The 25,737-nt window shown below is 46.2% G+C and overlaps 1 protein-coding gene across 2 annotated transcripts in view; it reads right to left on the bottom strand.

Annotated features, from left to right (window-relative positions):
• Positions 1 to 10,565, bottom strand: part of ANKS6 (ankyrin repeat and sterile alpha motif domain containing 6) — a 150,070-nt gene extending 139,505 nt beyond the window's left edge. For both annotated transcript variants that reach the window (XM_044293485.1, XM_044293486.1), the window contains exon 1: positions 10,096 to 10,565. In XM_044293485.1, the coding sequence (XP_044149420.1) occupies positions 10,096 to 10,409 (314 nt within the window). In that variant the 5' untranslated portion in view covers positions 10,410 to 10,565. The remainder of the gene's footprint in view (positions 1 to 10,095) is intronic.
• Positions 10,566 to 25,737: the final 15,172 nt, after the last annotated feature.

Here is a 25,737-nt window from a genome sequence, read left to right as displayed (position 1 = left end):
TCAAAGGCCAGCATAAAACGTCAATCTTGGATTCCCCCTCTGCATTGCCGGAGGATGCGCCTAATATATGGCAAGGCACCCTCCACTGGTCCATCGGCCTGCAGTGAAATCTACTGCGCCTGGAAATGCTAGTGAATTTGCTGGGGTCGATGACCCAGCCCCACACTAGCGTTCGTCGGTCCGCTCGTGAGCTCCGTTTGAAGGAGCTCACGAGCGGACCCGAACGCCTCCGTCCAGCCCTGATGCAGTCTGAATGGAGCGGATCTGCTCAGACTGCATCAGTCTGGCGGCGTTCAGCCTCCGCTCCGCTCGCCTCCGCACCGACAGGCGGACAGCTGAACGCTGCTTGCAGCGTTCAGCTGTCCGCCTGGCCGTGCGGAGGCGAGCGGATCCGTTCAGACTTACAATGTAAGTCAATGGGAACGGATCCGCTTGAAGAGGTCACCATATGGCTCAATCCTCAAGCGGATCCGTCCCCCATTGACTTTACATTGATCCGTCCCCCATTGACTTTAAGTGCCTCTTGCGCACTTAGAAAATTTTCTAAGTTATTAATGCAGACGGATCCGTACTGAACGGAGCCTCCGTCTGCATTAATATGATCGGATCCGTTCAGAACGGATCCGATCAAGCGCTAGTGTGAAAGTAGCCTTAGTAAATGAAGCGTGGTCCTAGTCATCAGTCATGACATGTAATAGCAGGGAATATTTGACAAGTGATACTTGACAAGCGCCCTCCAGTTGTCCTGCTCCAGGAAGTGTAGCTGGGTGACAATTTCCAAGCGTACAGACGCTAATATGCGCACACTAAAGAGTATAGGTGACAGCACAGCTGTCCTGGGCACCGCGGTGTGACACATGGCAACCAGTCAGTATTTTCTATGTGACTGGCTGTAAAGAGAGGTAAATGCAACAAAGTCCTTCTATACAGTGATGTGTCCCAAACAGAGGTCTGAGGGGCTGGCAATGTGAATAGATCATATGTACTGCACAGCCACAAGACGTGCTTTACCGTACACACGTCAGGCCTCTCAGGAAGGACTATAGAACTGTGAGGGACATGGGTGCCTGTATCCATATGTATACGTGTACCAAGCTTTTCTACATCATACTCATGATCATTTAGCTTCCAAATCATTAGACTAGCATGTCCTTTGCGGAAATCACGTTCCGTGGGAGATGGGTATCGTGCGATCTGGACTCGTGTGAAAGAGCCCTAAGAGTATGTCCATGTGGCAGAAAATAAACCTTGGAAGACCTAGGTATCGCCATGTCCGTAACAACCAGCTCTATACGACCAGCACAGCTGTGTGACCCTAGACACCCCAGGGGTGTAGCAGCTTGCCCCCCTGCCCCCCCCCCCCAACAACTTTTTTCGGGGGCGCAAGCAGTATTTATTTATTTTTTCCTGCGTATGCTGAATCTGGCCAATACGCTTGGCGTCCCGCCACTGTAAACACATCGCACACCCCACCGCTGATCAACCTCGGACAGTTGATCAGCGATTTTAAAAAATGTGTTAATTTTTTTCCACATTTTTTGCCCTTTTTTTAGTCTGTTAGGTTTAGGGTAAGTTCGCAAACACCCATGCCCCCAACACATGCACACCAAATAAAGTTAATCACGCACGCACACACACACACACACACACACAGGCCCGCCGGATGTTCTCGGCTGAGGGATACGCTCAGCTTGCCTCCGACTCAGAGAGCCCCAGTGAGGACGAAGCTGACCCCCACTTTCCTTTTGTTATCCGCGTCCTCCTCATCATCTAGCGATGATGATGAGCCCCCAAAGAGGCGGAGCAAGGAGACCGCCATGCTAGGGACCCTGTGGCCCACACTAGTACGAGCAGCTCTGGGGCTCGTACTAGTTTTCCGGCCCACCAGTAAAGTCCATCGGAGCCCCCTGCCGGTGAACTTGTCTGGTTTTGAGCCTGTGATTCCTGATTTTGTAGGCCAACCAGGAATCCAGATTTCCACATTGGGCTTCACTGAATACGACTACTTTTGTCTTTTTTTCAGTGACCCACTGGTAAATCTGATGGTGGAGCAAACAAACCTGTACGCCCAACAGTTTGTTGCTCAACACCCGGTCTCCTTTTTGGCTAGGGCCAGTGGCTGGACCACGGTCAGTGCAGCCGAGAGGACGTTTTGGGGGTCTCGTGCTGCACATGGGCCTAGTCAAGAAACCTAGCGTCAGGCATTACTGGAGTGGGGATGTCCTCTACCAGACCCCACTTTACAGTACAGCCATGACACGCTCCCGGTTTAAGGCCAACCAGAAATGCCTGCATTATTCAGATAATGCAGCATGTCCCCCCCCCCCCCAAGGTGATCCTGCCTATGACCGCCTGTACAAAATCAGGCCGGTCATGGATCACTTTGGGGCCAAATTTGTACAGGCCTATGTACCTGGAAGGGAGGTCGCAGTTGACGAGTCTCTCATTGCTTTCAAGGGGAGACTCATTTTCCGCCAGTATGTTCTCTCTAAGCGGGCGAGGTATGGCATGAAGCTGTACAAACTTTGTGAGAGTACCTCAGGGTACATTTACAAGTTTTGTGTGTACAAGGGGCGAGATTCCCGTATTCAACCCCCAGAATGTCCCCCCACTCTGGGTGTTAGCGGGAAACTTGTGTGGGACCTTATGCACCCACTGCTAGATAAGGGTTACCACCTGTACGTGGATAACTTTTATACTAGTATCCCCTTGTTCCAGTCCCTCGCCGCCAGATCCACGTCCGCTTGTTGGACCTTGCGGAAAAATCTAAGCGGCCTCCCTACCCACCCCCTCCAGGTACCTATCCCCCAGGGGTGCAACCTGTGCCCTTACCAGTGTTGCTGGTCAGCTATAAGGACAAGAGGGATGTCCTTGTACTGTCCACAATTCATGGTAACAGCATCACCCCTGTCCCTGTGCGAGGTACCGTGGCAACGGTCCTCAAGCCTGATTGTATTGTCGACTACAATCGGTATATGGGAGGAGTTGATCTCTCTGATCAAGTCCTCAAGCCATATAATGCCATGCGCAAAACCCAGGCATGGTACAAAAAAGTTGCGGTCTACTTGGTGCAGGTTGCCATGTACAACTCTTTGTGCTGTCCTGGAGCGCTGGCAACACAGGGACATCCCTTCAGTTCTATGAGGCAGTCCTCAAGGACCTGATCTTTTCTGACCGGTAAAGAGCAGGCCGGAGTACCTCGGAGGCGCCCGGATCGTCCCTGGCCAACACTTTCCAGGTGTGGTCCCCCATACTGGAAAGAAGGGACGGGCACAAAAAAGGTGCAGAGTATGTCACAGGAGGGGGATACGGAAGGACACGACTACTCAGTGTGACCTGATCATCCGGGTCTCTGCAATATTGGTTGCTTCAGGGAGTACCACACTTCCATAGAGCACAAAATTTATATCCCAAATTAGCCACTGACAATCGGATAAAAAATAACTATGGTTCTCAGACTTGACACTAAAACTTTAATTTATTTTTTTTATATTATTTTGTAAAACTAAAATAAATAAACATATTAGGTATCGCCTCGTCCGTAAGAATCTGCTCTATAAAAATACCCCCCCAACCCCTTAGATGAATACTGTAAAAAAGAAAAAAAAAAAAAAACTTACATCACAAAAATTGTAATAGCAACCGATCAAAAAGTCATATGCCCCCCAAAATAGTGCCAATAAAAATGTCCTCTTATCCTGCAAAAAATTAGCCCCTACCTAAGATAACCAGTTAAAAAAAAATATATATCTTAGACTATGGAGATACTAAAATGTGTTTTTTTGTTTATAAAAAGATAATATAGTGTAAAACATTAATGAATTTAAAAAAAGTTGACATTAGGTATTGCCGCGTCTGTAAGAATCTGCTCTATAAAAATACCCCATGACCTAACCCCTCGGATGAACACGGTCAATTTTTGGGCAAATTTTCCATTTTAATCTGTTTTTTTCCAGTAACAAAGAAAGGGTAAACAGCCAAACAAAACGTAATATTTATTACCCTGATTCTGCAGTTTACAGAAACACCCCATATGTGGTTGTAAACTGCTGTATGACCAAATGGCAGAGCGCAGAAGGAAAGGAACGCCATATGGTTTCTGAAAGGCAGATTTTGATGGCTTTTTTTTTTTTTTGGGCAACATGTCCCATTTGAAGCGCCACTGATGCACCCCTAGAGTAGAAACTCCATAAAAGCGACCCCATCTAAGAAACTACACCCCTCAAGGTATTCAAAACTGATTTTACAAACTTTATTAACACTTTAGGTGTTCCTCAACGGTTTATGGAAACCAAAAATCATATGTACCCTAAAAATAGTCCCAACAAAACTGCCACCTTATCCTGTAGTTTCCAAAATGGGGTCACTTTTATGGAGTTTCTACTCTAGGGGTGCATCAGGGGGGCTTCAAATGGGACATGGTGTAAAAAAAAAACAGTCCAACAAAATCTGCCTTCCAAAAACTACACGGCGCCCCTTTCCCTCTACGCCCTACCGTGTGCCCGTACAGTAGTTTACGGCCACATATGGGGTGTTTCTGCAAACTACAGAATCAGGGCAATAAATATAGCATTTTGTTTGGCTGTTAACCCTTGCTTTGTTACTAGAAAAAAATGGAAAATTTGCCCAAAAATCTAAATTCAGAAATGTTATTTCTATTTGCCATTAAATGGAAAATTTGCCCAAAAATCTAAATTCAGAAATTTTATTTCTATTTGCCATTAACTCTTGTGGAACCCCTAAAGGGTTAACAACGTTCATAAAATCAGTTTTGAATACCTTGAGGGGTGTAGTTTCTAGAATGGGGTCATTTTTGGGTGGTTTATATTATGTAAGCCTAACAAAGTGACTTCAGACCTGAACTAGTACCTATAAATTGGGTTTTAGAAAATTTCAGAAAATTTTAAGATTTGCTTCTAAGCCTTGTAACGTCCCCAAAAATGTCATTCCCAAAATGATTAAAACATGAAGTAGACATTTGGGGAATGTAAAGTAATAACTCGTTTTGGAGGTATTACTATGTATTATAGAAGTAAAGAAATTGAAACTTGGAAATTTGCACATTTTTCTAAAATTTTGGGCAATTTAGTATTTTTTTTATAAAGAAAAATTATTATTTTTTCACTCCATTTTACCAGTGTCATGAAGGACAATATGTGACGAAAAAACAATCTCAGAATGGCCTGGATAAGTCAAAGTGTTTTAAAGTTATCACCACTTAAAGTGACACTGGTCAGATTTACAAAAAATGGCCTGGGCTCCACTGAGCTCTGCAATGCTTGGGCACCGGCTGTGGGAATCTCGTATTACGGCATGGACCCATTGACTTGAACGAGTCCGCAATCCACAATATACGGCAAAAGATAGGACATGTCCTATCTTTTGTGGTACAAAGACAGGGACCAAAAAGCCCACGGAAATGCTTCAGTGGGCTTCCTATCTGTGACTCTGCCCCACCCCCATCTTCAGGATTGTCCGCATTTGTGATTCGCATGGCTGATGCCCATTGTAGAACTGCTGTTTGCGGTCCGTAATACAGGCACAGACGGCCTACAGTCGTGTGACTGAGGCCTCACTAGGAAAGGGAGGAAGACAACGCCACATCTCACAAGGTGTATAACCTGAACGTCTCCCTATTAAAGGGACAGGGTGCCATTAGAGCCTCACAAAGAATAGTGAGAAACTCCCCTCGCCTCTTCAGTTCCCTGCCGATCCAGCACGGAAGCGGCGGCACTGCTTGTTGATGCCAGTAAGCACGGCACATGACAACAGACCATTAGCTAAGGCTACTTTCACACTAGCGTTTTTACTGGATCCGGCAGGGCTCAGCAGAAACGCTTCTGTTACTGATAATACAACCATCTGCATCCGTTATGAACGGATCCAGTTGTATTATCTTTAACATACCCAAGATGGATCCGTCATGAACTCCCATAAAAGTCAATGGAGGGCGGATCCGCTTTCTATTGTGTCAGAGAAAAGTCCCAATTAACTTGCATTGTGAGTCATGCCGTATACGTTTTGCTCCGCATTCCAGGACAGAAAGAAAAAACGCAGCTTGCTGCTCTCCGGTATGAGAAAGAACCGTATGCATTTGGGAGCACTCCGTTCTGCTCAGTTATGTTTTGTCCCCATTGACAATGAATAGGGACAAAACGGAAGCGTTTTTTTCCGGTATTGCGACCCTATGACAGAACTCAATACCGGAAAATTGAAACACTTGTGAGAAAGTAGCCATTGGGTACTTTCACACTTGCGGCAGAGGATTCCGGCAGGCAGTTCCGTTTCAGGCAATCCGGACGCAAACGGATGGCATTTGTCAGATCCGGATGCGGATCTGTCTGACAAATGCATTGAAATAAGGGATCCCACTCTCCGGTGTCATCCGGAAAAACGGATCTGGTATTTATTTTTTTTCCACAGATTTAAATGTCTGCACATGCGCAGACCGGAAGAGCGGATCCGTCAATGCGGCAATTTTAATGCCGGATCCGGCACTAATGCATTTCAATGGAAATTAATGCCGGGTCTGGCATTCCGGCAAGTGTTCAGGATTTTTGGCCGGAGAGAAAAATACAGCATGCTGCGGTATTTTGGGTACTTTAACACTAGCGGTTTTCTTTTCCGGTATTGAGTTCCGTGACAGGGTCTCAATACCATTGTATCCTAATGCATTCTGAATGGAGAGCATTCCGTTCAGGATGCATCAGTTCACTCCCTCTTACGTTTTTTGGACGGAGAAAATACCACAGCATGCTGCCGTTTTCTCTCCAGCCAAAAATACCGAACACTTGCCGTAATGTCAGGTCCGGCATTAATTTACATTAAAGTGTATTAGTGCCGGATCCGGCATTAAATCTGCCGCATTGACGGATTCATTAAGTGTTTTGGCAAAACGGATTCAGCATTAATGCGCAGACCTTTAAATCTGTGGGGAAAAAAAATACCGGATCCGTTTTTCTGGATGACACCAGAGAGACGGATCCGGTATTTCAATGCATTTGTCAGACGGATCCAAATCCGGATCCGTCTGACAAATGCCATCCATTTGCGTCCAGATTGCCGGATCCAGCAGGCAGTTCCAGCGACGGAACTGACTGCCGGAATCCTCTGCCGCAAGTGTGAAAGTGACTGAACTGATACATCCTGAATAGATTGCTCTATTCAGAATGCATTAGGATAAAACTGATCAGTTCTTTTCCGGTATTGAGCCCCTAGGACGGGACTCAGTGCCGGAAAAGAATAACGCTAGTGTAAAAAGTACCGATACTGTCAGCTTGTGAACCCGCTATGCTGGATCACTAGAGAAGTGGACGGAAGATTTTTTTTCTTATTTTAGAACATAAAAAAAAAAAAAATCCAAGGGGACAATAAAGCGAGTCAGGGTACTTTCACACTTGCGGCAGAAGATTCCGGCAGGCAGTTCCGTCGCCGGAACTGCCTGCCGGATCCGGCAATCCAGACGCAAACTGATGGCACCTGGATCCGTCTCTCTGGTGTTCATCTGGAAAAATGGATCCGGTATTATTTTTATTGCATTTATGTGCAGACTGGAAAACCGGATCAGTTTTGCCGGAACACTGAACGTAAATTAATGCCGGCATTCCAGCAAGTTTTCAGTATTTTAAGCCGGAGAGAAAACTGCAGCATGCTGCGCTATTTTCTCCGTCCAAATAACTTAAGAGGGACTGAACAGATACATCCTGAACGGAATGCTCTCCATTTAGCAGGGCCGGCCTTTGGGGTGTGCGGGCTGTGCGGCCGCACAGGGCGCCATAGCAACAGGGGCGCCGGGCGGCCGACAGCCCGCAATGTAATATGGGCAGGCGAGGCGGCACTTATGTTTCCCCCCCCCCTCCTATATTCAGCAGGGGGCGCCCGGCGCCCGTTGCGGTTTAAAAAAAAAAAAGTTACTTATATAAGTTGGGGGCGGCTGGCGGCGCCCCTCATTCTGCGCCGCCTGAGTGGCTGAGGCTGAGCGCTTGCCGCTCTAGTCTAAAGAATCCTGCGCCTGTTAATGTAGCGTGGCCGAGCTCTGTTAGGTCCGCGGTACAGGAGCTTTTGTTTCCTGTACCCGGCCGGACTGACAGGAAGTGCTCACTTAGTGTGCACTTCCTTTCAGTCCGGCCGGGTACAGGAAACAAATGCTCCTGTACCGCGGACCTAACAGAGCTCGGCCACGCTACACTAGAGGTGGAGGTGGGAGTAGAAAGAGAGTGACAAGGGGGGAGGGGGGAGGAAAGAAAGAGAGTGACAAGGGGGGAGGGGGGAGGAAAGAAAGAGAGTGACAAGGGGGGAGGAAAGAAAGAGAGTGACAAGGGGGGAGGGGGGAGGAAAGAAAGAGAGTGACATGGGGGAGGAAAGAAAGAGAGTGACATGGGGGGGGAAAGAAAGAGAGTGACATGGGGGGGGAAATAATGAGAGTGATGGGGGGGAAATAATGAGAGTGATGGGGGGGGGGGGAATAATGAGAGTGATGGGGGGGGGGGGAATAATGAGTGATGGGGGGGGGAATAATGAGTGATGGGGGGGGGGGAATAATGAGTGATGGGGGGGGAAATAATGAGTGATGGGGGGGGGGAAATAATGAGAGTGATGGGGGGGAATAATGAGAGTGATGGGGGGGGAAATAATGAGAGTGATGGGGGGGGGAATAATGAGCGTGACAAGGGAGGGCGGGTGGAATAATGAGAGTGACAAGGGAGAGGGGGGATAATGAGAGTGACAAGGGAAGGGGGGGGGGGGAAAGAGTGACAAGAGAGGGAGGGGGGGGGGGAAGAGAGTGACAATGGAGTCCCCAGAGCCAGACTGCAGCCAGAGTCCAGATCATCTAATTGTCCTGGCGGTAAGTAGACAATGCAATATGTTTATTATTTAATTGTTTAGTTATTAATACTACATTGGAAACGAATTTTCTCAGCTGGACACCGGCCGACACTGCGCATGCGCTGGGAGCCTCACCAGCGGTTAGGGTAGGGAAAAAGCACTGGCCCGTACGTAATTTTTCCCTTCCCTAACCGCTGGTGAGGCTCCCGATGCATGCGCAGTGTCGGCCGGTGTTCAGCTGAGAACATCCATCCGATCACTGCGCCTGCGCATTGGCCCATAGTTTTTCCCTACCCTAACCGCCGGCGAGGCTCCTGGCGCATGCGCACTCTGCTGTGAAATTTCCCTAACCTGTCGTTGTGCGCCTGCGCGGCACACCTCCTCACGTCATGTCCGGTGCGACCGGAAGTGACGAGGGTAGGGAAATCTCACGAACTAGGGAAGTATAACATTACACCGGCCTTTGGGGTGTGAGGGCTGGTAACTACTTGGTTGGATAGTCAGCCAGCCTATGCCATGATGCCAGCAACAAGCAGTGTTTTTTTTTTTTTGGGGGGGGGGGGGGGCGCGCCACAAGGTTATCTCGCACAGGGCGCCTGAACACCTAAGGCCGGCCCTGCCATTTAGAATGCATTAGGGCTCATGCACATGACCGTTGGTGTCCTGTTCCCGTATTATGGACCGCATTTGCAGATCCGCGATACACGGGCACTGTTCCGGTGTCATTCCGCATCACAGATGCGGACCCATTCATTTCAATGCGTCCACAAATCCGGATATGCTGAACGGAACACTACGGAAGCACTATGGAGTGCTTTCTGGGTGCTCTATCTTTTTGCGGAACGGAAGGATCGCTGACCCATTCAAGTGAATAGGTCTGCAATCCACATGCGCCTGCCCCACGTAAGGTGCCCGTGCATTGCGGGACACCAACGGTCCTGTGCATGAGCCCTTGGGGTAAAACTGATCCGTTTTTTTCCAGTATTGAGCTCCTGTGACGGAACTCAATGCCGGAAAAGAAAACCGCTAGTGTGAAAGTACTCAGTAGTGATAAAACTCTGGGCACTATCTAGCTGGCGCTGCTCACTGGGCACTACCTAGCTGGCACTGTGGCGGTGCTAAAATGGTGGGGGAAAGTCACTTAAATCTCCCTAAAACACAATTCTTCAGAGATGGCAACTATATGGACAAGAACCGCTCTCGGCCCTGGCAGGTTTCTCTGGTGCCATGCTGGGAACTGTAGTGGCACAGCGGGGTGAGGGGCTGTACCTGGCAGTCTGCATGAGCGGCGTCCAGCCATAGTGGTTCCGGCTGTCCACAGAGGCCCCTTTCCTCAGCAGAAACCGGACCAGCGGTTCGTGGCCGCCCCCGGCCGCCAGCTGCAGCCCCGTGTTCCCGTCCTCGTCCGTGGAGTCCACAGGAACCAGCGCGGAGCTCTGGCCGGCAGGGTCCGGCGCCGCCTCCCCCGCCCGGCTCCCGGGGCTGGCCGTGTCGGGCTCCAGCAGCCGCCGGGCACCTTCCAGGTCTCCATCCTCACAGGCGCGGAACAGCAGCTGGCACTGAGCTGGAATCGTGCACTCCATGCTCCAGACCCGGCCCGGCGCCTGCCACGCACCCCCGGTACCGGATCAGCGAGAGTTCCCGGTGCACTACACTACCGGGTCACCGGCGCGCGCACACAACCGGCTGGCATTCCTCTGAAGACCCCCCGACTCCAGGGACATTCCTAGTTACGCCAAGTTTACTCCCCGAGTGCGCATGCGCGGCCGGGCTGCTCAGCACCCTGCTGGAGCGGCGGCTCGGGGTGGTCATGGTCCGCGTCAGGAGGGAACAACTGGGTCATTTCATAAGATGTTCCCCTCCTGCCTCCGTCCAGGATGGCTTTTCTCAAGCACATTCTTTCTAGTAACACATTAACTGAGCTGAGTTCACACCAGTTATTCTGATCCAAAACCATCGACATAAAATGGAAAGCTCTGCACCAGTTCTGTGTACTGGAACTGCACCTGGTTAGGGCTCATTCACACGGCCGACAGCACACCATGCTGTCTGCATCCGTCATTTCGTACTGCGGCTCCGCAGAAAAGATAGAACATGTCCTATTCTTGTCCGCAATCGCAGACAAGAATAGGCATTTTCTATTATGGTTGCGGCCATGTGTGGTCTGCAAATTGCGGAATGCACATGGCCGGTATCCGTGTTTTGCGTATCCGCAAAGGACTACGGCCGTCTGAATGGGCCCTAACTGATGGAAATCGTCATGTCGACATGTCACTTTATGTAGTAATAACTTTGGAGCGCTTTTACTTAACTGAGATTGCTTTTTCGTGACACATTGTACTTTGTGTTAATGGTAAACATATAGGCCCCTTTCACACAAGAGAGTTTTCCACGCGGGAGCAATGCGTGATGTGAACGCATTGCACCCGCACTAAATCCGCACCCATTCATTTCAATGGGTCTGTGTACAGGAGCGTTTTGTTTCCACGCATCAGTTCTGCGTTCATGAAAATCGCAGCATGTTCTATATTCAGCATTTTTCACGCAACTCAGGCCCCATAGAAGTGAATGGAGCTGTGTGAAAAACGCATTGCATCCGCAAGCAAGTGCGGATGCGACACGATTTTCACAGATTGTTGCTAAGAGATGTTAGTAAACATTCAGTTTTTTATCATGCACGTGCAAAACGCATTAAAACGTATTGCACTTTCGCAAAAAAACTGAACAATGGAATTGCAGACAAAACTCACTGAACTTGCTTGCAGAATCGCACCATTCTTCCCGGAACGCAACTGCAATGCATTTCAGGATGTGTTCAGTGAAACTCGCACCATTTTGCAAGCAAGTTTTGTCTGCGATTGCGCTTAGTTTTTTCCACGCGGGTGCAATTCGTTTCAATGCGTTTTTCACGCTCGTGATAAAAAATTTAATGTTTACAAACAACATCTCTTAGCAACCATCCGAAAATAACACTTGTGTTTTTCACTGAAGCCCCATTCACTTCTATAGGGCCAGGGCTGAGTGAAAAACGCTGAATATAGAACATGCTGCGATTTATTTACGCAACGCACAAGCGATGTGTGAAAAAAACCACCCATGTACACAGACCCATTGAGTACGTCCGTACATCTGGTACCTCCTGGTCCACCTGGGACAGTTGCTCCACATTCCAATCTACCTCTAGTGGTCCCTTAGAGGAGGTTGGTCACGTGGCACACTGGGTTCACAGCCGCTGGTTGTGACATAATGCACAACACAAAACGTATACAAATATAATATATTAACATAGTCAATGAATACCATGCAGGAAATTACCGTGAAGGGGAGGGCCTTTAAAAAATGGGGGATTTATGAAATCGGCTATCCAAAATTATATAAGACCTCATAGAGTGAGCGACCCATGGTGGCGATAATACTTTCCTGCTCCCCACCAATGGGTTTGGTCTCTATTGCTTCCCGGCTGGCTCTTCATCCTCCTGGTGCGCTGATATCAATTTCCTGTTGCAAGGGGTGTGGGAGCACATGACTGCTGCAGCCATCCTCTGGCCGCAGCATTGATCTGCTCTCCTTGCATCAAGACGAATGGTCAGTGATAGGCTGCAGGGATCACGTGCCACCTGTCAACAGGATATTTTTATCAGCGCACCAAAGAGATGAAGAGCCAACTGGGGAGTGATAGACCCCGAACCAGCAGGGGGAACCAAGTAAGTTTGATCACCAGCGTGGGGCGGCCGCTCTGTGAGGTCTGATGTATTGGATAACCCCTTTAATTATAGCACAGATGATACACATTCCTTCAATATGTTACATTTCTCCCCCAGATTCCTTACATGAAAGATATCATTCTCATTCATGCACAATTTGAGTAAGTGGCAGTTAACCTTTAGGATAACCACCTCCGATGTGGAGGTCGTCTCCCTCTTCCAGTTTCTCTCCATTTATATGGCATAATCTCCATCAAAAGATTTGACAATGCAAACTCAGGGATCAGTGAAGTAAAAAAATGTTAAACGTGTTTATTGGTAAATAAAGAAATATAGAGCTGTGAGAGCCGCAAGCAAGTATACCATAAACAGTTAGGGCTCATTCAGATGACCATATTTAGCTGTCCGCATCCATACTTTCGTTCTGCGGCCCCGCAAAACAGATAGAGCATGTCCCATTCTAATCCAGACCGCACATATGGTCATCTGAATGAGTCCTAAACAGAATAAACTGAAGTAACTGTGCAGGTACAGTGAGTACAATCAAGATAACTGCTGTGATTGGGTCTCTCAAACAAAGTTCCAGTGTCACAATAGGCAATAGAATTGTCTGAAAGTCTTCCAGGCCTGTCAAAAAACGGAGAATCTGTGAATAGAGCAATTTTCCCAGGCCGATATCTCCTAAAATTGGTACAATTGGTCCACCTTTTGCACCCATTTATCAACCGATGGTAGCTCAGTGAAAGGCCAGTATTTGGAATTAAGGCTGAATTCACATCACATTTTTCCCATCCGTTTAAAGTATACAAAAAACGTATACATTAAATATATGCCTCAGACTGATGCCATACAGTGGCATCCGTTCACCATCGAGTTCCATAGAAAAAATATATATATACTTTTTTTTACTATACAGCCACTGATGAAGGAGTCGTAGTTAACTCCGAAACATGTTTGGTAACTTCCCCATGGAATAAAGTACTATACCGGAGGACCTAAAAGCGCTAAAAGAAAAAGGAAACATAAAGAAAAAAAAGGGATCGCTGATTTCTCAGCTTGAAAAATTCAAGGCAAGCCGGATATCTGTTTGTTTGGAGAGTCGGCCTCGTGGCAGAGTCCACTTCCGTAAAGCATCCAAAGATAGAAGGTATACATCACCGACTGATCTCCAAACACAGTACGGCTATATGAACAACATCAAGGATCCCAAAACCGCATCACTCCTATTTGCTGCAATTTGTACAAGTATCGTTTACCACACGTGGGACGCCACCTGTGATTGACTAAAGCCGACAATACTACGTTACAATTGTGAGTATAATTGCTTCGGCTCTTTTTGTACTATCAAGCAGCAAGAGTGTATCGATAACATATATAACGACCACTGAGTCGCAACAGCTGCAGTGACTATTAAAAAAGCCCTCAATCAAAAGGACTTTAGAAACAGGTGTAGCCCCGATTCCACCTTTTGGGGTATTGATTGGGTGAAAAGCACCCATCTGGAAGGACATTATTTACCATACAACTAAATTATACAATTATCCAATATTACTCGATTTTATTGGGTTTGAATGTATTCAATGGTCTTTTAGTATTTTAGTATATGAATGTATTTTAGTACAATAATTTTAGGAGTGTTATATTTTATGCAAGTTCATTTAACAGTGTATATCACTAATAAAATATTTGTATAATCATCTGTGTAGTACCGAATATTGGTGTGCCCTACCATTCTCTGTTCTAATTTTAATACTTTTTTTTACCACTGTAAAAAAAAAAAAAATCAACAGAAGTAATGGGCTGAACTCACATGAAATCATTTGAGGAGGCACAGATCAGCCTGAAACCAGGCACTGAGTATAATCCAAAACAAGGAGAGACGTCCAGATTCCCATAAAAAAGTGATAGCCTTTGTTCTTTAAAGCGGTAAAATATCTAATGACACAGTACAGACACAGCATTAGCGTCTACGTGTTTCGGATCTTAAAATGTGACAGTTACTCAAAGGCGGACACCCCTTTAAGAAAAATAAAGCTAAGCTTCCCTGCAAATAAATCTTACAAAATGTTCAAAACTGATGGAACAATACTCAGAAACATATGCACTGATGGAACAATACTCAGAAACATATGCACTGATGGAACAATATTCAGAAACAAATGCACTGACATATGCACTGATGGAACAATACTCAGAAACATATGCACTGATGGAACAATACTCAGAAACATATGCACTGATGGAACAATACTCAGAAACATATGCACTGATGGAACAATATTCAGAAACATATGCACTGACATATGCACTGATGGAACAATACTCAGAAACATATGCACTGATGGAGCAATACTCAGAAACATATGCACTGATGGAACAATACTCAGAAACATATGCACTGATAATAAGCCTTCTAATAATGAGATGGAGGTTCTTCTTCTTGACTCGTTGTGGTTTAGGAGTGTTGGGTTGTTCCCATAGGACAATTGTAGGAACCTCTGGAAGAGTGGCGAGATCCTGTATGGTTTCTCAGTACTCAATTTCCAGAGACAAGATGTTACGATGATCATAGGCTGTTTCCAGATCAGTATAAGAAGATATAGAGAGATGGCAAACTTCATGTAAAAAGGAGAGCCCGAATGGGAAAGTCCAGAGATACATATAGGTGCATGTCAATTAATTAGAATATCATCGGAAAGTGATCTATTTCAAGCATTTATTTATTTTAATGTTGATGATTATCTGTAAAGTCAGAAAATTAGAACATTATAAAATTCCAATTAAAAAATTATTTTTAATACAGAAATGTTGGCCTACCAAAAACAATTTATAGTATATACGCTCAATACTTGGGCTCATTTTAGATGAAATACTACATCAATTTAGCTGAATTACTGAGAGGATGCCTGAGCTTTAAAGGTTCCTTGTGACCAACAAAGGTGTTTGGAAGACTTTTGCTACAGCCACATGGAATTAAAAAAAGGAGGTCTTAACTGTCCTTTTTTACTTTTTCGCCTATTATGACCCACTCCTGATTTTGGCTTCTAAAACTACATGCTTATAACCGGGGGAGCAATTCCTCCGCATGTGATCCGTTGCTAGCGGCAATCCCCAGCAAAAACTGCATACAATGGAGGATGTCGGCAGAGGACCACATGCACCACAAAGGCATCCTACACAAGATGGAGTAGTGTGTGGATGCCACACTAAGATACCTTGATGGTGGTACAAAAAGGCTCCGATGTGTTCCTGACTGGAATACAGTCTCAGCTTTTAACATAAGCCTGAGGGATTAGCCAGTATTGTCAGTTGTATATCATTGTGGTGCACCTTTTCCAGTGATTTATGTATTTGTACCGCATTTTTCGCCATATAAGACACACCGGCCTATAAGACACACCTAGGTTTTTGAGAAGGAAAATAAGAAAAAAAAATTTTTTAACCAAAAGGTGTGCTTTTGGTGGGTTTTAAATTAATGGTGGTCTGTGCATGACACTATTATGGGGGATCTGTGGATGACGCACTGTCATGTGGGGGATCTGTGGATGGCACTGTTATGGGGGACCTGTGGATGGCACTGTTATGGGGGATCTGTGGATGGCACTGTTATGGGGGACCTGTGGATGGCACTGTTATGCAGGATCTGTGGATGGTACTGTTATGGGGGACCTGTGGATGGCACTGTTATGCGGGATCTGTGGATGGTACTGCTATGGGGTGGGAGATCTGTGGATGGCATTGTTATGGGGGAATCTGTGAATGGCACTGTTATGGGGTGGGGGATCTGTGGATGGAACTGTTATGGGGGAATCTGTGGATGACACTGTTATGGGGTGGGGGATCTGTGGATGGAACTGTTATGGGGGGATCTGTGGATGACACTGCTATATGTCATCCACAGATCCCCCTCATAACAGTGGCCCCCAATACACCGGCCCTCTGCTCACCGCAGTATTTATAAACATTAATCCTTATCCTGTTATTAAGTTTAACTAACGCTGCGCTCTCCCATGTTCCCCTGTCCCCCTGTATCAGTACAGCACTTACGAACAAGCTTCCATAGCAGGCAGAGCAGACGGTAGCAGTAACGTCACCCACTGACGTCGTGCACCTGCTCCGCCTGCTTCATTCATAAAGTGAGCGGAGCAGGCGCTCGATGTCAGTGAGTGACGTTTCTGCTGCCGTTTTGCCGCTTTGCTGATGAAAAATGAAATGGTTGATTTGACCACTGCTACTGCATTGCGAACTGCGCAAACTTGTGAGGACTTTGAAATAGAATTGTTCAGAGAATGGTTGTAGCAAGGACATGTGCAACTGTTGGGCGTTGCTTTAATAATTTCTGTAACGGCACCAGCCACCTCTGAAGACATAACACTGCAACTGTCTGTTCCAATGCCAGCACAATGAGTGATATCCAGGGAGAGGTCTTTGATAAGTTGGATTACCATCTGGCCTAAAACCTGTCCTGTAAGCCTTAGTTCTGGATCTGAACTATCCAATTCCTAAATCTAAGAATTTTATAAAATCTTCACAAATAGATCCATTGTAGACATATCTGAAGTTAAGTGAAAGCTGTTCTATATGTGAAATATCTGTAGTTTCATCAAATATTACACTAAAATAGCAAGACTTAAATTCTACCAACAATGATATTGCAGATTTCATCACCACAACACTTGATTAAATCATTTTGTGTGGATTTTGAAATGTATGTAGCACGTGAAGATGCAGTAAGGAGGTGCTTCTCTAACATTTTGTCTCCAGATGCAACGCGGTATCTAAGCAATTCCCGAAAGTTCCCTTCATTCACGTTCAGAGTGGAGTCATCCATTAATGCACCATCATCCCGGTGGCCACGTAGAGGTATATTTTGTCTACCCAAGAATATAATGGACTCAATGATAGGACGAATTCGTTCTTGGTTCTCCTTCACCTTCTGAAGACGATGTGAATGTATTTGATTGACAATTTCATTGTCAGGGGAATGGTAGGTTTTTAAAAATGCTTTTCCTTTGGTTACACTCTCCTGGTGATAAACAAGTCTTGCATGGACTTCCAAATCTCCTTCCTTACCCTTAAGCTTTTTAAAATTCATAACGGGCTCAGTTACCAATTTTGCAAGTGTCATGCCTCTGTTATGACCACCTTTGCGATGTTGTGCCAACAGCGCACAGTACTTGCAGAACAAACCCTTCTTAACAGCTGAATATACTAGCCAAGGAAAACTGTCAATATGTTGATTGTCGGAGTTTATCCATTTTTGGAAGTCATGTTCTGAACAGAGAAAGGTAGCTCATATCCAGGAGGAGGTTGCCATGGATTTTCCAGTAACAAGCATTTGGTGAAGTCATCAATTGTTTTGCCAAGATGTGTGCCAATGTCATTCATTAGGATACTGCCAGTTTGAGGTGGGGTATCAACAGACAGTGGCAACACAGAATCCGTTTGACAAGGTATTGGCCCTACGTTTGACTGTACCAGAACACGAAGGGAGGCTAGTGTCAGTTTCTATAGTTGAAGTGCTTTCTTGTACAGGCTGTGCTCCTGTTGACTTTTTGCGCTAGTGCTGAAGAAGGAATCAATAGTCCCGCTATTCACCCTTTTCTGGCTCATTTTGCGCTCTCTACAATTAAAGCACAAAAGAGCACACCTTATAAAATAATTGGCTTGCTAGGACATCATGCCCACATCCATTATGTTATATCATGATAAATAAATGCAACAGCATTACAGTACCTTGTTTAAAGCACAATAAAGCTAGCCTTCTAATGTAATTAATTTTACCAATAAAGCTTGCACTCTACTTTAGATAGCAAATAAAGCTCATTTAACATCTGTGTTTAATAGATCGGTCAGTCTAGGTACACCCGGTTTGATAATTTCAGGTAACCCCCCCTCCCCACAGTCTGTCACTCACTGATAGCAGGCTCAGGATGGCAAGGCAACTTGAATTGTGCTGAAGTGGCTGGGCTAGGGCCATTTTAGGGAACTCTTTTAGTGTGACAGTCAATTTGCATATGGTCACGTGACCGGCATGTCCACATGCAAATTGAAGCTCTAGACCAGGGGTGTCAAACTCAAATTCAACCGGGGGCCGCATCAGCAGTTTGGTCACCCTCAAAGGGCCGGTTGTATCTGTAGGACTATGTGTCCACTCTTTATTATCATAAATTATTGTCACTGCATTCAATTATTACTGTTTTTTGTAATAATGTAAGTAATAACTAGCTCTGAAAGCTTGACCTCCCAGCGCTGACTGGGGTCACATAGCATTATACTGATTTATGATGCTATGTAACCCTTACAGTTCTGGAATGTGTTGGATAACACTGACATAATGCTGTCAGTGTTATCCAACACATTCCAGAACTGTAAGGGTTACCGTATTTTTCGCCCTATAAGACGCACCGGCCCATAAGACGCACATAGGTTTTTGAGGAGGAAAATAAGAAAAAAAATATTTTGAACCAAAAGGTGTGCTTTTGGTGGGTTTTGAACTAATTGTGGTCTGTGGGTGGCACTGTTATGGGGGATCTGTGGATGGCACTGTTATGGGGGATCTGTGGGTGACGCACTGTTATGGGGGATCTGTGGGTGACACTTATGGAGGATCTGTGGGTGACACTTATGGGGGATCTGTGGGTGACACTTATAGGGGATCTGTGGGTGACACTTATGGGGGATCTGTGGGTGACACTTATGGGGGATCTGTGGGTGACACTTATGGGGGATCTGTGGGTGACACTTATGGGGGATCTGTGGGTGGCTCTTATGGGGGATCTGTGTATGACAGTTATGGGGGGATCTGTGGGTGACACATATATAGCATCTTATGCTATGTGTCATCCACAGATCCCCTCCATAAGTGTCCCTGTAGTAGTGAATGACCCTTAATACACGGGCTAGGGGCCGGCATCTTCTTTTATAATGACAGCGGGGCCCGTGCAGTAACTATTCTACTACACGGGCCCCGCTCACTGTATAATCGTATCTCTAATAGTTAATGGTTACCGTATGTATATAATCGCATAAGGAGCGCTGTGTATTACCGGTACTTGCAACTACAAGTGCTCGCCGAGAGGAGGGAGGAGGCAGGCCAGGAGGACAGGCGCTGGCAGCGTCATGCGCCCACGCCGCCTGCTTCATTCATAAAGTGGGCAGCGCAGGCGCGTGACGTATGACTCACACTGCCAGCGCCCATCCTCCCAGCCTGCCTCCTCCCTCCTCTCGGCGAGCGCCTGTAGTTGTAAGTACCGGTAATACACAGTGCTCCTTATGCGATTTATTATCACTTCCTGCAGGGGCCGCCTGCAGGAAGTGATAATAAAAGGTGAAGGCTGGCGGCCGGTGGCGGCAACGCGGGCCACATGACGAGGTCTGGCGGGCCGGATTCGGCCCGCGGGCCTTGTGTTTGACACCCGTGCTCTAGACTATGGCCAGTCAGTGGCTCTAACAACTTGGCTGGGGACAGGCAGTAAAGTATTTAGTATTAGGTAGTAAACTATTTACAACAGTTAATACACTATTAAAAGTGTGGCCATCCGGCATGGCACTGGAGCTGATTGCCCCTGCTCACCTGGTCGCTGGTGGGTTGGTCCAGGCAGGGTTCAGGCTAGAAGCTCTAGCTTAGCTCTACAGTACGCCAATTTAGTATGTACAGTACTCTCTGTCCGACTGCGCCAACAGCTCCCTCCCCCACTGTCCACTGATATATGGCGCGCTGAGGGGCGGACTGACAACTCATGGGGCCCCCGTGCAATAGGAGATTATGGGGCAGACATGCTTGTTACAAGGCGAGCTGGTGCCAGCGGGGCAGCAGTTAGATTCCACCAATCTTAATAGGGTTATGGAGTAAAAACCACTTTAGGTTTGATACACTAAAGCAGGGATGTCCAACCTGTGGCACTCCAGCTGTTGTAAAACTGCAACTCCCACCATGCCCTGTTGTAGACTGATAGCTGTAGGCAGTCTAAGAATGCTGGGAGTTGTTGTTTTGCAACAGCCCGCAGGTTGGGCATGCCTACACTACAGAAAAGTAAAACCACATTCTGTGAAAGCCTCTCTAGGCAGGAAGGTACTCACTGCTCTCTTCAGTCCAGACATTGAGCTCTTTGGCCAGTTCAGGCACAACTAGAAACGTTCTCCAGCCCTGTCTTTTTTGGGATTTCAAAATGTCTCCAAAGATGTGGTCCTCGACATACAGGATGTCTTTTCCTTTTACCCCAAGTAGGTCACAGTGTCTGAGGACCCTGAAAAGAAGAACATTCCAATAAAGCCAGCCCTGGGGGTAACTTTCTCACTGATTTATAGCAGTGACATAGAGAAAGCATCACCTATCTCCTGAGTACACCGCACAGTGCTTGTGGGGGCCTGTGTAAGTTCCAATTGGTAGCATCCCATTATCCTAAAAATTAAAATAGAAATCAGTGGCCGCCTTTCATCTACAATAGAACTGTAAAGTTTGCCACAGATGTAACATAGTAAACATAGTACACAAGGCTGAAAAAAGACATTTGTCTATGCAGTTCAGCCTGTTATCCTGCAAGTTGATCCAGAGGAAGGCAAAAAAAAAAACCTGTGAGGTAGAAGCCAATTTTCCCCACTTTAGGGGAATAAATAATTCCTTTCCGGCTCCAATCAGGCAATAGCAATAATTCCCTGGATCAACGACCCCTCTCTAGTAGCTATAGCCTGTAATATTATTACGCTCCAGAAATACATCCAGGCCCCTCTTGAATTATTTTATTGTACTCACCATCACCACCTCCTCAGGCAGAGAGTTTCATAGTCTCACTGCTCTTACCGTAAAGAATCCTCTTCTATGTTTGTGTACAAACCTTCTTTCCTCCAGATGCAGAGGATGTCCCCTCCTCACAGTCACAGTCCTGGGGACAAATAGATGATGGGATAGATCTCTGTACTGACCCCTGATATATTTATACATATTAATTAGATCTCCCCTCAGTCGTCTTTTTTCTAAAGTGAATAATCCTAATTTTGATAATCTTTCAGGGTACTGTAGTTGCTCCATTCCAGTTATTACTTTAGTTGCCCTCATCTGGACCCTCTCCAGCTCTGCTATGTCTGCCTTGTTCACAGGAGCCCAGAACTGTACATAGTACTCCATGTGTGGTCTGACTAGTGATTTGTAAAGTGGTAGGACTATGTTCTTATCACGGGCATCTATGCCCCCCCTATCTTATTGGCCTTGGCAGCAGCTGCCTGACACTGTTTTTTGCAGCATAGTTTGCTGTTTTTTAAAATTCCTAGATCCTTTTCCATGTCAGTTTTACCAAGTGTTTTCCCATTTAGTATGTACGGGTGACTTGCATTATTCCTTCCCATGTGCATAACCTTACATTTGTCAGTGTTAAACCTCATCTGCCACTTATCTGCCCAAGCCTCCAATCTATCCAGATCCCTCTGTAGAAGTATACTGTCCTCTTCAGTGTTAATTACTTTACACAGTTTAGTGTCATTTGTGTAAATTGATACTTTACTATGCAAGCCTTCTACAAGATCATTAATAAATATATTGACGAGAATAGGGCCCAATACTGACCCCTGAGGTACCCCACTAGTGACAGTGACCCAATCTGAGTGTGTACCGTTAATAACCACCCTCTGTTTTCTATCATTGAGCCAGTTACCCACATACAGACATTTTCTCCCAGTCCGAGCATTCTCATTTTATATACTAACCTTTTATGTGGTACAGTGTCAAATACTTTGGAGAAGTCCAGATACACGACATCCATTGATTCACCGCTGTCAAGTCTAGCACTTACCTCCTCATAGAAACTGATTAAATTAGTCTGGCATGACCAATCCCTCACGAAGCCATGCTGATATGGCGTTATTTGCTTATTTCCATTGAGATGCTCTAATATAGCATCTCTCAGAAAACTTTCAAACAGTTTACCCACAACAGATGTTAAACTTACCGGCCTATAGTTTCCAGGCTCTGTTTTTGGACGCTTTTTGAATATTGGCACCACATTTGCCATGCGCCAATCCTGTGGGACATTCTTTATCAGTATAGAGTCCGCAAATATCAGAAATAAGGGTCTGGCTATGACATTACTTAATTCCCTTAGGATACGGGGATGTATGCCATCTGGTCCTGGCGATTTGTCTATTTTAATCTTTTTAAGTCGCTGTTGTACTTCTTCCTGGGTCAGACAGGACACTTTTAATGGGGAATTTATTTCAACATTCGGCATGTCATCTGACAGTTTATTTTCCTCAGTGAATACATTGGAGAAAAAAATATTTAACAGCTTTGCTTTCTCTTCGTCGCTCTCTGCGACTCCCCCCTCATTACTCTTTAAAGGGCCGACACCTTCAGGTTTATACTTTTTAACATTTATATAATTGAAGAACATTTTAGGATTAGTTTTACTGTCTTTGGCAAGTAATCTCTCGGTCTCTAGTTTGGCCGCCTTTATTTGTTTTTTACATGTTCTATTTTTTTCCTTATAGTTTTTCAGTGCTTCCGTGCTACCTTCCTGTTTTAGTGTTTTATATGCTTTCTTTTTATCATTTATTGCTTTCTTTACAGTTCTATTTATCCACATTGGTTTCTTTTTGTTCCTTAACCTTTTATTCCCATACGGTATGTACCTCTCACAATGAGATTTTAGGATGCTTTTAAAGATATCCCATTTTGTGGCTGTATTTTTATTTTTGAGGACTTTGTCCCAGTTAGTTAGGCCTATGGCCTCTCTTAATTGGCTAAATTTAGCTTTTTTGAAGTTTGATATTTTTGTTCCTCCCTGTGAAAAACATTATGAGTTTTTAAAGCCAGCGGAAGTTCTAGACCAGATGATGGGGCTGATGTGGATGCCGAAGACCACAGACCCGTGGTAGCGTGTAGCCTAGGTCTGGAAGACGTCCCCTCTGCATACAAGGCCTTCCAAATAGCCAGCAGGCTGCTGGGGAAGAAGTACGAGGAGGTGAACGATCAGTTTTCGGATCCGGGCTATTACAATGGGCTGTATCTCCTGACTCCTCCACAAAATGAGAACAGTGTCCTGGGTGAGCCTCTGGAGAAAATGACAGAAGACGAGGAGTCTGCTGAAGACCCTGGTGCCTCCTGCCTCGATGAGAAAGAGGGGGAGGGGTTAACAGGGCAAGTGTATGGTGCCATGTCCGAGAAGGATGAGAAGGCGGTCAAAGAGACTGGAGACTTCAAGAAGACAAAGACTGAAAAAGTTAAGGCCGATATGTTGGTTGAAGTGAAGTCCCCAGGTGCTACAGAGACCAAAGTTAAGCCAAAGGGAGCCGCGGCCGAAGTGGAAAAAGATGCTAAAGAAGCAGAGGTCTCTAAAACTGCCATAGTAGCTGGGGTAACTACTGCTGTAAAGGAGGAAGAAGTGACCCAGATGCACGTAAAAGAAGCAAGTAGGGGCAAGCATGCTCTGCTGAAGGAGCCCTGCAAAGCAAAGGAGAAAGTGTTGGGATATGACCATGACTGGGAACAGTTCAGGCAAGAGCTGCAGCAGTCCAAGAAAGGACGTGAGGCGCATGTACAGGAGCCAGAGGATCTAAAAAGAGAGAGAGAGATCAAAATATACGACAGCGCATCATCATCACTCGGGAAAGAGTAAGAAAAGAGTATCTGGCCATGAGATGGGCACATGAGGCCTTTAGGCAGTTTCGGTTAGGCAAGATGTTGGTTTTGGTGATAAACCAAGCTCTGCTAGCGTGGGTCTGGCAGAACAAAGGGAAGGTACGTGTCACCGAGGTTCCTGGCCTCGGTGAAATAAGAACCGGTAATTTTCTGTGTCAGCGGCAGCTAGTGCTCGCTGACACTGGGTTACTTAGTGTGGCTGTAAAGCCAATCTGGGCCGGTTCTTATTGGGAGCAGCCAAAGTGCAGGGTGGGTGGCTGTTCCCCACGTCCAGGCCAGGTCAATACCCTCTCACCAGCCTCCCGTGGTTATGCAGGTGTTCACCCTCACGGGCTTGAACAAAGGGGGGGATATGTGAGACAGTGACAGGTCTCACGCAGGTTGGAGGTAAGGAAGGGGTGGATAGTGCGGTCCACACCCCTGTTCCACCACAGGTGAGAGAAGCTGGAGGTAATCAGCCTGGCATAAGGCACCTCCCAGAGTGTCAGAAAGGGGGGAGTGTGTTGCCTGTGGACAGAGGCCTGGAGGCTCTGTGTGGTTCAAGTCAGGAGGGCTGAGAGACCACTATTCTCCATGTGTGCTGAGACACTGGACTGGAGGCAGTGGGCGTACTGTGCTCTGTACAGCCAGGAGGCTGTGGGACATTGGCTGAGAAAGCTGCTTGTGTACACAGGGTTTGAACAAGGACTTAGGTGAGTCAGGAAACTCTGTGTTAGTTAGAGCCTAGCCGGGCAAGTGTTTATTATTTTATGTGGATGTCACATGTGTTAGGTGAAGCTGCGACTTCATGATAACCTGTATTGGTTGGAGTGTGCTCAATAAATGCACGGTTTGGACCTGAAACCTGGTGTCCTAAAGTCGTATCTGTGAGAATGACCCCCAAATAAGAGGCGATCCCTTACAGCGCTCAGTCTATCCATTCGACTGAGAATGAAAAGCCGAAGAGAAGGACAATTGGACCCCCAGGCGAGTACAGAATGCCTTCCAGAATCTGGAACCAAACTGAGTCCCTCTAACAGACACCACATCAGAGGGGATACCGTATAGTTTCACGACGTTATCGACAAACACTTGTGCAAGAGTTTTAGCATTAGGTAGACCTGATAATGCTATAAAGTGCGACATCCTGCTGAAGCGATCAACAACCACCAAAATCACAGTTTTCCCTGAGGAATTAAGCAAATCTGTGAAAAAAGTCCATGGACAAATGAGTCCACGGTCAGGACGGGATAGAGAAGGGAAGTAGAGATCCTGAAGGCCGAGTATGTGTCACCTTGGCACGAGCACAAGTCTCACAAGCTGACACATAGCCCTCAATACATTTATGCAATCCTGGCCATCAGAATCTCCAGGAAATTAGATCAACCATGGATCTGCTCCCAGGGTGTCCCATAAGAACAGTACTATGATGTTCTTGAAACACCTTGTGCCGTAGTTCCAAAGGAACAAACAACTTCCCTGGAGGACAAGAATCAGGTGCATCTCCCTGGGCCTCCAACACTTCTGCCTCAAGTTCAGGATAAAGGGTGTATACAACCACCCCATCAGCTAATAGGGGGCCAGGATCCTCCAAAT

Source organism: Bufo gargarizans, chromosome 5, assembly GCF_014858855.1.
Source record: "Bufo gargarizans isolate SCDJY-AF-19 chromosome 5, ASM1485885v1, whole genome shotgun sequence".
NCBI lineage: Eukaryota > Metazoa > Chordata > Amphibia > Anura > Bufonidae > Bufo > Bufo gargarizans.
Note: the sequence above shows the minus strand (reverse complement) of the source record. Positions and strands in the feature narration are given on the sequence as shown.